Here is a 14,362-nt window from a genome sequence, read left to right on the forward strand (position 1 = left end):
GATGTCATGGATGACATCAATAGGATGAATTTATTCCTATAAATAGGTAGCTCTTAATTCATTTTCATATCATCCTTTCACTTGCCTTCTCACCTTCTAAGGCATTGTGTTCTCTCTCTTGTAGTATTTCACTTATATTCTTTGTATAGTGAAATAAATATTGGTGCAGTTGTTCTTTGGTGGACGTAGGATCATTTTGATCCGAACCACGTTAAATATTGTTGTTCTTCCTTGTTCTTTAGTTTCACGTTTCCGCTAACACACATCAATCATGCACAAATCTAGCAGCACAACATACCCATCCTACAAATTCGTTAGGGAGCTAAGGACAAGGACATACGAAGGGGAACAACCTTAGTTTCAAGAGTTTAAGAAACGTTCGAAAGAAAGTACTCTTGGAGAAAGAATTCCATGAGAGAAACCCATACCTTTATTGATGTTCAAACGAAGAATTCGCTACCCAAAACTCTCTCCAAAAGTCAATCCAAGTTACTTCAACGTCCACACCACTCAACGAACAACTTCTCTTCGCCTTAATATTTTTTTGATTGCTTTGTTTTTCTTAAAATTTTATGTGAGTTCTTCAAGCATGAAGTACTGTTGATATTTGGCAGAATAATGTGAGAAAGATGGAGAACGTGAGAGAGAGAGTTAAGAAGCGTGAGAGAGAGAGAGAACTATTAGGATTAGGAGACTAATTCAAGAATTAGTCAAATAGAATTTAAAATAAATAAATACAAATCTGTTTTTTTTTATTATATATTTATTTAAAACGCGAAAGGACCATTATGCCGTTAAGTACCTATTTATTTTTATTTATATAACTTTTTTTCTGAATCGTTACATTATTCACCAAAGTGTGTGATTTATAGATGTATTTTTGTAAGTATTCATCGAAGTGTGTGATTCATAAATGAAATTTGTATGTATTGACGTCGTGTTCATAAACGACAACGTTCGATACTCTTAGATATTCTTTCTAAGAGAGTAATATTGTTCATTTGTTGGTTGAAGGGTCACCCCGTTTGTGGCCTGCTTAGGCTGAGTTGGGCTGCTATTTTATAGGACCTTTAATTAAAAGGGTCAGTCCGTCCCAACACATTTAACTCTCTAGCCCCTTAGGGTTGGGTAGGTCAATCTATTTTGATATCTCTATTTGTGCCATTATTTTACTAATTGAAAAAAGTTTTGTTTTGCAAAATCATTTTTACACATGACCAAGTCAAATTATGATTCGGTCAGGTCATTAATTAAATTATTTTTTTAAAAGGAAAAGGCTCAATTATGTCATCAAACTTTGAGTAAAGGCTCATATATATCATCCGTTTAAAGTTTGACTCATCTATGTTATTTCAATTAACAAATAATGGCATAGATCAACCTTTTTCTCAAATGAAAATGACATAAATGAGTCACACTTTTAACATATGACATCAATCAACTTTTTCTCAAAGTTCAGTGGTATATTTGAGCAATTTCCTTTTACTATTTATAGGTAACATAACTATAATTCCTTATGAAAATATTGTAAGCCGAAACGAATAAAATTCTTTATAAAAAAAAACTACTTTAATAATCGAAGTCTTTTATAAAAATGAAAAAAATATTTATGACGCTACATCTCAAACCATCTATAACATAGAATGACATTAGACTTAAATCTCTTTAATACAAACGAATAAAATAGAAGTCTGTATGTATATAACATTCTTCTAATTGTGTTCACACACTTGACAAAACTAAAGAGAATAATTTCTCTATATATCTTCTATTTCATGAGGAAATAAATACTTGTACTAGAAAGGCGCAAGAAATAAGTTACTCGACAATGTAAATTTATACTCCCTCCGTATAAAAAAGAATGACATCTTTTTTTTTTAGTCTGTTTAAAAAAGAATGACCTCTTTCTTTTTTTGGTAACAACTTTCCACGTGACATGTTTAAGGTCACAAGATCAAAGGACAATTATATACATTTGACATAACTTTAATTTAGGATCACATGATCAAAAGTTTTTTTTATTTTCTCAAATTCCGTGTTAAGTCAAACTAGACCATTCTTTGTGAAACGGGGGTAGTAATACTTATAAAACATTTAAATATTTACTTTTTTATTCACTAATATGGGGTATACACGCAAAGTTAGTATATATACTGAGATAGAACTAATCAAAGTGGCTAATATACATGTAGCGAGCTTTTGATAAAGGTCCTCTGGAGTATAATGTTGGATAACTTTCACATATAACAAATATAATTTTTTTAATTTTATGTGATGTTAAACTTTTCGAAATTGCATTCCGGAGCAAAATTGTAGTTTGCTATGGATGAGTCGTTGTTTGGTGAATTGTATAATTAGTATATTTATACAGTGCAGAAGAAATTGTATAAAGTAAAGAGAAAAGAGAAAACATATGTTTGTTAATTACCGATGAATTGTTGTTTGGTGAATTGTATAATTACTATATTTATACAGAGCAGAAGAAATTGTATAACGTAAAGAGAAAAGAGAAAAGAGAAAACATGTATATTTATATAGTGAAGATTCGTCCTTAGTTTGGATGTATGATTCTATATATATACATTATACAAACAGATTTGAATTTATGTATGTGTATAAGTTTGTGCTATTTTATATGTCTAAATGAATATTATACAAAAGAATCGTTATACAAATGCAAAAACTTATACAGATCAATTGTATAATTTGTGTATGTATAAAACGAAAAAGAGAACAAGACAACAGAAAATTGGGTAGGAAAATACTTGCATTGTATAATTATAAGTGTATAGGACGAAAATATATGTATTTGTATGTATATATACAATTTTCTCTCGCTTTATATAATTTTCGCTCTATTGTATAAAGCGAGAGAGGAAGAATGGCGAGCGAGAATATGAGGGAGAGAGGCGACTGGCAAACGGTTTACTATGGAACACAAATAAATCAAACGGTAGCTACTATATTTATTTTACATTATTAGTTTGTCATTTAGTACAATCATCCTTATAATGTATACACTTAACAAATGATTGATTTTTTTCAAAATCCAGGTGTGTTTGGTAAGAAAGGAAAATATTTTTCGCCGAAAATGACTTCTAAAAAATGTTTTCTCAGAAATCAAGTAGATTTCTTATTTATTTTCTTATGTTTGGTAAGTTAAGCAAGAAAACATTATTCCAATACTATTTATATGATATCTAACAAAACACGAAAGGGGGATGGAAAGTGGGGGTTCGGGGTGACGGGGTTTGGGAATGATCCGGAACGGGTCGGGGGAATTAAGTAGGTGAAAAAGAGACAATAAACTTGGAATGCCACTTAACTCGATCTGTTTTTTCCAACATTTTCTACTATTTTCATAATTTCATGTATCCTAAGTATGCCCTTCTAGAAAAAGGGAAAAATGGTAGCAACAGCTGAAACTCAATGTACCAACACCAAAAACTACACAGCTAAGAAACAATTGTTCTGGATCTTCGTCCTGCCAATCCTTTCGTCAAGGTGAGAGCTCTCTTCCCACCATGGCGGATGCCTCTCGAAATTTACTTCTTTGATGGAACCCCAACATCTCAAAGAGAAGCTAAAGCCTCACCTTGTAAAAGTACACCTCATCCAATCTTTTCGTCCAAGATTTACAAGTTCATCCCTACGTCTTTCTGCGAGGAAAGTGGCTGACTGCTACAAATCTGAGAGAATGGAGAACAAGGGATGAGAAACATTGTAAAAACTTAAGAGCGTGAACAAATGATTTTTTGAAAATGAACGATAACGTCCACAGTGAGAATTAAAGAGGAGAACAATCAAACTGATCTGAATTGTCTTTTGGTTTCTTTTCTACTTGATAAAGTTTAGGACCGTTGTGATGCCTCCTCCACACAACATGGTGAAGAAGCATTGTTGTCCGTCACTCCACATTTTCTCTTTCATCCAAGTGCATTGAGAAATTCACAACATGGTCAACAAACTCGACCATGGTCACAATGATGATTTGCCCAAAAATACAATGATGCTGTTATTTTAGCCAAGATGTTGCAATCTTAGTGTTCTCCTTCCATCATTTTCAGTTCCAGGTTACGGGCAGTACAAATATTTTCACAAATGTTAAACTCCTTCCCTCTAATTAAGTAATTAAATAAACAGATTAACCCCATATATAATAGGCAATGCAAAAGTGTCCTAACTCGACAACTTTGTGACTAGCAATGTTTACTTGACCTGGAAGTGCAAGATAATTAAGGATTTGCGACAATTCAACATAGACACATTAGAGGACTTGTAAGCAAAAGGAAGACAATGAACCTGAAATATAACTACAGGTTGCTTCCACGTTCACTATCGGAAAAGCCTTGGCACTGATTTTTTTGGAATCTTGCCTTCAAGTTTTAACCTTCTATATGCTTCTCTTATGTGGCATGGCCTGATTGGGCCTGTATCTTTTCTCTCTGCCATCACCATTTTAGCTGCAAAATGTATTGTAAGATGAGTGAGCACCATTACTTGGAGAAAATCAATGCAGTATAGCCTTTCAACTTTCTTTAACTGAGGACACTTCCACCTTGAAACACTAAAGATTGGCAACTCTTTACTGCATAATTAGACTGGAAATTGGTTAAACGTGTTCACCTAGGTTTACGAAATATTCAGTTGATTCTATCGATCTTTTGAAGAAGGGAAAGGAAAAGCAGAGAAACAATGTGACAGTGAGCTTTTACAGGTAGAGGGTAACAGAGACCACTAGGAACAAAGGAGGGCAGTGCCTGGGCCAACACTGAGGCAGGAGAGTCATTTTATTGTTCTTGCTAAAAAGTCCTATGTTTTCCCTAGTTATAGTGCCAAACATCCTTAACCAGTCAGACACGTCAAATGCAATTTCAGACACATTGGCGGGTGCTTACTTAGCATAGGTACGATGTGTGAGTACATAGAAGACATTTTAGAGCCACTCTTTGTTACTTTAAAGGGGTAAAGTGTTCCAAATGAATGTTAACCAACATGCTCAGTAACGGATAATATTACGGGTCTTGGGCTTTTAATGCCTAATTGTTGCAAATTGGTCAGAAACTGACGATAGTTTGGCAAATATTTTGGAGCTGTGCACTAGTGTCTAAGAATAGAACGAAAATAAAATCATTCCAAAGACAAGTCATCCTTGCTATTCCCAAATAAAGGATAAACGTTTGCTTCATCAATTATCTCTATAACAAGTGGATCTGTCTATTTACCTGTTTCAATAAGCTCACCGACAAACATTTTTGCTATCCCAGACACCACAATTGTCATAGGAATAGATATCTTTGCACTTCCTGTGATGTTGGTCAGCAACTGCATCGACAACACAGAAGAAGAGTCACGACAAAAATTAAATTATGCACAACAAATGATCAGACTGGAAAAGCAAATATCTCAATGGCCCTAAGGCTTGCACAAGATCCTCACATATTCACAAAGATTTGGCTTCATTCTCAATCATCTGACAGTTACGCGTCTATTGAGAAAATGAATTCTAACATTACATGTGTGTTATGAAAGACAAAAAGAATGTGCTTCAATGGGCTAATGTTAGGGATTGGTCCAATATCACGTAACAAGGCCATCTCAACTCAAACAACAACAATATACCCAATCTGGGAAAGCAAGAACTGAAAATTACAAACCAAAACTTTAAAATTATACAAAAGAAAATGAAACCCCACCACAGCTTTTTACTCATGGGTCTCCTCAGAACTCCCAGAAGCTTCTTTTTCAGATACAGAAGAAGCTATCTAAGACACTACTCTAGCATCTCTTTTATCCTGTTTCCACTTCAACCCAGATTATAAAAATCCATTCATGATGTGATTCCTAGGAAAGAAAGTACTTCTAAGACAGACCCTATTGGCACTAACACTCCCCAATACAAAAGAAGGGTTGTAAGGCACTGAAGCCATAGGAACAGCCGAGCAAAGGTCAAAAATCCTGGTTACTACAAGGCCATTAGCTAAACTATTTGAGAAAGATCCAAAAGGATTTTGGTGGTCCTATGGATATTTTTACTGTGGTTTTGTTTGTTTGTGTGTATGTGGATAAAGGGTTGATTGGGAAGAGAGAAGTTGGGGCAAGAATTATTCAGGGGTCATGTAGAAAAAAAAAGAGATTGGAGAAAAGGGTTTAAGGGGGATGGCAGAGGTTTCTGGAAGTAAACATACAATTGGGAGTTTCCCATCTTAACTCAAACAAATCATATCAAATCATGTATGGAAAAGTACAAGAGAAGACAAGTTAACATCTCAATGGCCACAAGATCACAATAAAGGGACAAGATTATTCTATTCACATGTACTTTCAACAATTTTCTATCATGTTCTTGTTCTGACATTATATTTTTACTGAAAAACAACACTATTTGCTTAAATGGCTAAATGTTAGGTACAGAAGAAATCCAAGAGAAAAAGGCCCTATTAATTCAAAACAAATCAAACCAAAACTAGCATGAGGCTGCATGTAAGAGAATTTCCAAATAGAAGTCCTCTCATACAGGAGAGTAAGAGATTAGGAAAATTACTATATCAGGAAATTTGTGAGTATCAGACACGATTAATTTAAGTATCAGACATGAATACTTTGTGAGTATCAGCGATGAATACAAGGAAATTGATGTGGTTTACTGGGTATAGGGTTTTATCTCAGACACCAGTCTATCATCTACATTCGAATTCTTGAAAAGGGCAGCTGAGTTCACTAAGCTCCCACTATGCACAGGGCCGGGGCAAGGCCGGACCATATTGATTGGAAAGCCACACTAGAGGATCAGTTGATAGAGAAATTTCTGCCCATTTTCTCAGTATAACCTTTTTTGCCAACTCCCTTCCCAGCTCAAGCAAACAAAAAGCAACACGCACATGAATAACGAAACAAACACACAGACAAGCTACAGTAGAGGAGAAAACAACTCTGACATCATCTATAGTACTTTGTCTATAATAGTACAGATCATATTCAGAACATGCAAAAAGCAGGAAAAAGATGATAAAATGGGTAGGATGGCAAAACATACCCGCTTCATGTTGGATTTCTGAAATCCAGATCTCCTAAAAGATTCATATCTACTCATCTGCTCCTCTGTAAATTGGGATAAGATGGACCTGAAAGAGAAGATAACAAAGTGAACTAATAGTAATTGGACTGATGTAGCTGTGGTGTATGGTCACTGCCTCTGCAGAGGAGCATCTAACTAGATCTAGCTCAAATCCAAAGTTAAATCTTCTACAGCAACAGGAGAAGCCACCCAGGTGAGGGCTACACAACCATCCTTTTTTAATAAAGTCCTGCTTTGTTTGGATATAGTTATTCGACAGCTGTGTGTGAGACAACAACATACCCAGTGTAATCCCAGAAGTGGTGTTAAGGAAGGGTGATGTGTACAAGTTCACCCCTACCTTGAGAAGGTACAGAGACTCTTTCTAATAGACCCTCGGCCCAAGTAAGACAATTTTGGTGCGAGTTGCCCATCCCTTAAGAGGGAGGTACTGGTGGTACATAGCAGCCACCACTGATCGGGTATAAGAGAAAAATGGCAAATGGTTTTTCTATTTTCTAGTGGAAGTACGAGATACAGCTAAATAAAGGGCTAGGCTGCAGCAATTCAAGCATCTAAAAATACATATGTGATAATTGCTTCATATCAGAGATTCTACTTTACTTGTGAATGACATCTAAAATCACAACCTTCAACTCCCATTGCTTCATAATTATTCTCTTTTTTTTTTTCTTCTTTTGGGATGAAAGCATTCATCACCACATTTTCAAAATTATTCTCTTTTTTTTTTCTTCTTTTGGGATGAAAGCATTCATCACCCTATAACTGTTATTGAAACAGGAGACATTTCGGGTTCGAATGACGAGGAATATTTTGAAAATGTATGTTGCACCAGAGAAGATCGATCTCCTTTTATGCTTTCACATATTTGGAAGGAATGGGAAATAGATAGCAAATAAAGTTTGACAACATAGAATAACAAGTACGAGACTTGAGAAGCTAAATGTCTACCTCCCTTCATCTACCTTACCTCAAAAGGAATTTTACCTTTTTTCTTGTAGTGTCATAGAACCTCTATTGATACCAGGTAGAGCGCTGCTGATTATAGGATAGAAAAATATTCTAAACTGAGCTCACGTAACAACGAGGTGCAGACCCTAGATAGGAAGGCCTGGAGGTCGAGAATTAGAGTAGAAGTTTAGTAGGTAGCCGCGTGTGGTCGCCCGTTTGGTGGGAGAGGCAATGCCATATCCTCTTCTCCTTATTATTAGTAGATTTAGTAACCGCATAGTTTCTTATTTTTCTATGTGTTTCTACTATTTGTTGCTTCATTTTGCTATGTATCCTGATATTTTGTTTTCATGTTTTCTTATTGCAACCCTTCAATGAATAGCTTCCCTTTTAAGCCGGGGATGTATCCAAAACAACCTCTCTATCCCACAAAGGTAGGGGTAGGGTCTCCGTGCATCTTACCCTCCCAGAACCCACTTATGGGATTATACTAGGTATATTGTTGTTTAACAAGGAGGTGCAGAAGAAAAACTTTAGCATAACAAGTATATATATAACTGCAATGTACAATTCCCATTTTATTGGCCTTGACCACAATATGGTTTCTTCCATACTAAATTAGTTATTCTCCATATTGCCCTTACTTAACAATGCTGATACAAAATGTCAATTTATTATTTAACAGCTACTATATTTCCTACTGGTGTTTATCTGCAGTAAATCAAGCATATCAAGCTAGATGAGATCTGTTCACAGATCTCAATAGAAGCATTGACCTGCTGGTTATATATACATATTTTTTGTAAAAAAAATGATACAGCAGATATACTGAGGGAATACAGCATACAAAAGAGAGTTAAATTAATAGTCTGAGTAACAAATCAACAAGGAAAGAAAGGAAGGTGAGAGGAAGGGATAGAAATAATCAGAAAAGGAGTTATTCTTTTATGCAAAGTGATCAGTAGGCAGGTCCAACCACCCACATAAGCTATCACAGAACAGGATAATACCATACAATCTTGACAATCTTCTGTGAATGGAATCCTTGTAAACAGAAAGAGTTCGAGATATTTGAAAACATAAACTGACAAAACTTACTGCATCTTCGCCAGTTTGTCAGGATCACTACTTGATGAGAGTTTTCCTAACTGCACATCCATGCTTTCTTCCTCTTCCTCCTCATCTTCCTCTTTGGGTTTGCTAATTGGACCAGCAGTACTAACAGAGACTGATGTAGCTTTAGATGTTGAAGGTTTTTCACGAGAATCGGTATTAACATCGTCACCTTCATTCATATTAACACCAACTGCACCTTGATCTTGGCCTTCATTCTCATCGGTGCCAGCAGGGGATTCAGGGGGTGAGTCATCCTGCTCCTCAAAAGTAGCCTCAAAAGGATCCTTAGATCGCTTCATAGAATTTGCTGCACCAGAATGTTAGATTCAAGTAAATTATTCACCATGCTAATCATTCATCCATTTTGATTGAGATATACCAACTTCCAACACAATAATGTGATATGTTCAAGACAATTTTTTAGGGAGGCATGGTAAAAGTATAACTAGATTGATTTGGACTAGATTGATTTGGACCTCACAAAATGGCCACACTCACCAACCAGGTGGATTGATAAATTAATGGAGTTGAACTGATGCAGCTCAGATATTCTCAAGTCAAATGATCATTGCAAGGATGAAAAAGATTAAAGCATTCGGAAGGAAGGAAAGTAAAGATAAGGATGAAGCAACAATGTCAAAGAAGCATTGTTGAAGTTTGAACTAGAAGCGACACCATCCTTCAATATGTCTAGATTAAGATAAAATTGAATTATAGAAGACAAATACTGTACTATTTCATGTTATCAGTTTCAACAAAAAAACACTATACTATTTCAAGTGAGACCAAAAAGGTTAAGTAGTTGTCTACTTGCGCTGGTACATTTTTTGTTATATAACTGCAGTTATTGCCCTGTTAAATTTTCATCAACGAAGCAATGATAAGATATCCTCTCTTCTTTTTCATAACCGATAAGATCCTGCAGCCTGTTGTGGTGTATAATGGGCTCATTCCTTTACCCTTCCCACTTAAATACCAGGCTTTTCCAACAAAAGGGTTTGAACACGTAACTTACGCCTAACCACCACATCACTCAATAACCAAAGCCCGGGGGGTATACAAAGACATCCTCCAAGTACATCCTAAGTCACAAAACTAAGACTATAAGGAGTCGTTTGGTACGATGGATAAGGAATAACAATTCGGAGACAAAAAGCAGGACTATTTTATCCTGCATTTGGTTAGGGAAATTAGTTAGTCCCGAGATTGTTTATCCCATCAGATATATGGTAGGATAACTTTGTCTATCCCATTCCCTGTACCAAACAACCCTTAAAGATTCAAGCTTTGCATGTGATTTAACCTAAAAACATTTCCAAAACTAAAGTGTGAACAGCTATAGCATGAAACAGGCCTCCCCTAATGGAATGGATCGGTTCTGCCAACGAAATAAACACGGAACAAATCTAAGGTATGTGAACAGCTGTAGCATGAAACAGGTCATAAACGGAAAGATCTCCAGCTGATTTCAAACAATTGAACTGCACGAAAGCTAGCCCGGACACCACGATTATCCAAAAAAATTATTCATTGCAATATTAGGCAAAATCAAAATTGATCAATCCAAATAGAAAGAAAAATACCTGGCGAGCAAAATTCTGTGATACTGATCTCTCACCAAAGATGATTCCGACGAGCGTGCCGGCGGCCGGTCTGAAGAAATTTGACGGGTCGATTTCACTGATGTGGTTGTGGGTTTAAATTTGGATTAGCTCATGGGTCGGGTCGGGTCGGATTTGATTGGATTTATGAATTAGGGCAGTTCAAGCGGACGGAAACAGATAATCCGAATAGAAAAAAGTAGGGGTGGGCATTCGGTATTTCGATTCGGTTTCGGTTTTTTTTTTCGGTTTTCGGTTTTTGTAAATTGTGTACCGAATACCGAACCGAAATATTTCGGTTCGGTTTTTATTATTTCGGTTCGGTTTTTATTATTTCGGTTCGGTTTTGTTATTTCGGTTTTTTTAATGGGCCTGCTTAGTTGGGCTTTTAAAAATTTACAAATTTTTTTGTTTGATTTTCAGCTTAATGGGCTAAAAATAGTTATATCAAAAAGTATTTTACTTTTTAATTTTTAATTTTAAATTATAATATTTATTATTTAATATTAATAATTAATATAATATAAATATATATATTATAATATAATATATTTCGGTAAACCGAAATACCGAATTACACAAAATCACATACCGAAAACCGAACCGAAATACCGAAAAATACAAAAACATATACCGAATACCGAATCGAAAATCGAAAAACCGAAACCGAAATACCAAAAATATTCGGTTCGGTACGGTGTTTCGGTTTTTCGGTGTTTATGCCCAGCCCTAGAAAAAAGGTTATTGCCTCTGATAATAGGTTATTGATTTAGCGGTTTTAATAACGATTTTGATTTTTTTTTAATTAGTGAGATATTAGTTTTAATGATTTGAAATTAATTTTTTTTTAATGGATTAACTAATAACTTGATTGTAAATTAAAGAATTATATTTATACAATTTAGTAGATAATGTCCTTGATTTACTATATAAATTTATCTTTTTTATTTTTGAGTGTCTCAAATTCTCGATTATTCAACAGTGATGTGATATGTCAACTTATATGTCCACTCATTTTGTTCGTCACAGTATTTTTAAGTGATTATTTTTAATCAAATCTTAACGGTTAAACAGATTACCAAATCAATAACAGTTGATAATTAATAAATCGATAACTGATAAGTTAATATTTTAATAATTCTATAATAATTTAGCACGTCTACAAATCAATAACCAATAAACCTCAAATCAAACGAAATCGATACGCAACCCTTCATTTACCTTCTTGCAATTGTGGCCAAACAAATCACAGATGGTTTTTTAGTAATGGGCCTAGGATTTTAACCAAATTATTTTCATTTTGGCCCATATACAAGGGAGAGCAAATTAAATGAATATCACATACTTTAAAAACATTTTTAGTTTTATTCTTTTATGGTTAGTAATTAGAATTTTAATATTTCTTTGACTAAGTACAAAGAATTTTGTTGACCAATTAATCAAATCAAGAAATTTATAAAAGAAAATCACTAAAAGTCTAAAATAAGACTATTGTAATAAAAATTTTCTTTTGCAAGTTTTCAATGCTAAATACTATATAAGGTTGTGTACAATAAAAACTAAGAAACACTCTAAAATTCTTAAAGGTTTTATTATTTTACAAAAAGATGGACAAAACTTCGATTATGGCACTTTTTGTTGTTGCTTTCTTCATTGCTTCTTGTGGTTAGTCTATTTTGTTTTCCTCTTATCATTTTTCCTCCAGATCAGTTGATTTTGTAGCTCTTTACTTTGTCAATACGTATTATAAAATGCTAACAATTGTTTTGTAACTTTTTAGATGTGGCGACAGGCATAAGAAAATGTAGCACAACAGAAGATTGTAACAGTCATCAAGATATGTTTCCAAAATGTATTTGTGTTGATGGAACATGTGTATGCAGCTCACTCAACACACATTCTATTGATCATGAAGATAGTGGTTCAAGTGGCAAGTATTAACCTTGAAAAAATTATATTGAAAATGTCTCATTTGGTATTGTTTACATGATGAAACATTTGCAATAAAATATTTAGTTGGTTGCATCATGATATGAATTTCTTTTTGTTTTTTTTACTATTTTAGATCTTTGAGTTATTTTCTCCTGTCTAATTTATTTATCATGATTATTATTTTTTTTAAAAAGTAAGGAGGAAAAGATAAATATATCATTCAATTTTATGATTTAGAATGAATATACTCTTCGTTAAAAAAAATTGAGAGTAATAACTAACTTTATAAGCTTGTCTAGCTCTTACTTCTACATGAGGAAAAAAAAAGAAAAAGGTGTTGAGTAGAATGAAAAAGATAATGATTAATGAATTCTATTAATTCATATATCATTTATTCTATGTCAATCGAACTCATCAATCAAACATATATAGCTAAGTATATTTTAGATAAAATTAAACGATGATCCAATTATTAATACAGTGCAATTTGATCCAAATTATATAGTATTTCTCAATTTATCACTCTTAAAAAATATAATATGTTAAATTGAAATAATTAAATTACGATTTATTATTTAGCTCATTATTGAATTCATTTAGCCACTCATAATTGCAGAAAATTTGTATATTGACCAAATTTTCACATACAAAAAAAAATAATACAAGTTGTATATGCAATAGAAACTTTTTCCTTAGACAACTTTCCATAGACAAAGAATCACTTTATGACTCACTAATAAATTTCAAGATTTGATCATGGACTAATGTACTCTATAAATGTGGTGGTCAGAAGCATATTCTAAAGTCAAAAATTATTTTATTCACATATTATGACCAAGACATTGTGTGTATAACTATGATCCTCTCGAAATTATGTTCTTTTAAGATGCTAACGAGCTTTATAATTATTTTTCAGATGTGGTGACAAGTAATTATAAGATTCATACGTGTAATGATTCATTATAACTATGCTTGAGGGGCATGCAAATGTGTTGAACATTAAAAATATAAGGCGGAATGGTCTGGTAGACCCTCGTATTTGAATTGATTTGTATTTTGAACCTTTCTAATTACTCCTTTGTCATCTGGACCCCTAAACTAAAAAACACAATATTTGAAACCCCTTTCTCATCATTTGTGTGTGCGTGTATTACACTCAATTTACACATGAATTTCACGTCATTTTTTAATGACACGTCAGTATTATTATTATTATTTAATGACACATCAAAAATTAAATATTTAAAATAAATATTATTTTTTAAAAAGGTACAATTCTTTTTCTCTCTCTATACTCATTTTGCATATTTCCACTACATCTTCTTCCTCCTCACCCTCTACCCTTCACTCAAAAAATAAAAATCACCAACTACCCCTATCCATTTTCTTTCTTCTCTTTCTTACGGACAAAACACATATTCTTTTGTATATCCCGCCGGCAATATGAAATTCCGATAATAGATTTCATCTTTCTCCTCCATCAATGCCGTCGCCGACCACCATGTTTCTCCGCTAAAAGGGGTGTTTTACGATCATAGCCTCTTTTTGTTCCAATAAGTTTGTCTTCATACAAAAAAAAGTTTCTTCCATTTAAACTTGTCTTCTACAAAAAAAAAAAGACATTGAGAATGAGTCTTGAAAAGAAAATTTTGAATTTTAAATTAGATCTAAATTAATCTTTCTT

General features: G+C 33.7%; 1 protein-coding gene and 1 long non-coding RNA gene across 2 annotated transcripts; one reads left to right on the plus strand and one right to left on the minus strand.

Annotated features, from left to right (window-relative positions):
• Positions 1–3,286: 3,286 nt before the first annotated feature.
• Positions 3,287–10,866, minus strand: LOC107018722 (transcription initiation factor TFIID subunit 11). Its single transcript, XM_015219279.2, has 6 exons — positions 10,729–10,866; positions 9,128–9,452; positions 7,037–7,124; positions 5,226–5,325; positions 4,303–4,463; positions 3,287–3,689 (listed from the first exon to the last, which is right to left on the minus strand). Exons 2-5 carry the CDS (start codon positions 9,442–9,444, stop codon positions 4,336–4,338), a joined length of 633 nt encoding a protein of 210 aa, XP_015074765.1. The 5' UTR covers positions 9,445–9,452; positions 10,729–10,866; the 3' UTR covers positions 3,287–3,689; positions 4,303–4,335.
• Positions 10,867–12,320: 1,454 nt separating this feature from the next.
• Positions 12,321–12,777, plus strand: LOC107020180. The gene is made up of 2 exons (XR_001456809.2): positions 12,321–12,411; positions 12,527–12,777. It is a non-coding gene; the product is annotated as an uncharacterized LOC107020180 (long non-coding RNA).
• Positions 12,778–14,362: the final 1,585 nt, after the last annotated feature.

The sequence above is a fragment of the Solanum pennellii genome, chromosome 5 (genome assembly GCF_001406875.1).
Source record: "Solanum pennellii chromosome 5, SPENNV200".
Classification (NCBI taxonomy): Eukaryota; Viridiplantae; Streptophyta; class Magnoliopsida; order Solanales; family Solanaceae; genus Solanum; species Solanum pennellii.

Excerpts from the sequence above, each read along its gene's own strand:
- LOC107018722 (XM_015219279.2), bottom strand. The coding sequence starts at position 9,444 with ATGAAGCGATCTAAGGATCCTTTTGAGGCTACTTTTGAGGAGCAGGAT. Across the intron at positions 5,326-7,036 it reads AGAAATCCAACATGAAGCGG|TTGCTGACCAACATCACAGG; the intron begins GTATGTTTTGCC and ends TTGTCGATGCAG. Across the intron at positions 4,464-5,225 it reads CGGTGAGCTTATTGAAACAG|CTAAAATGGTGATGGCAGAG; the intron begins GTAAATAGACAG and ends TACATTTTGCAG.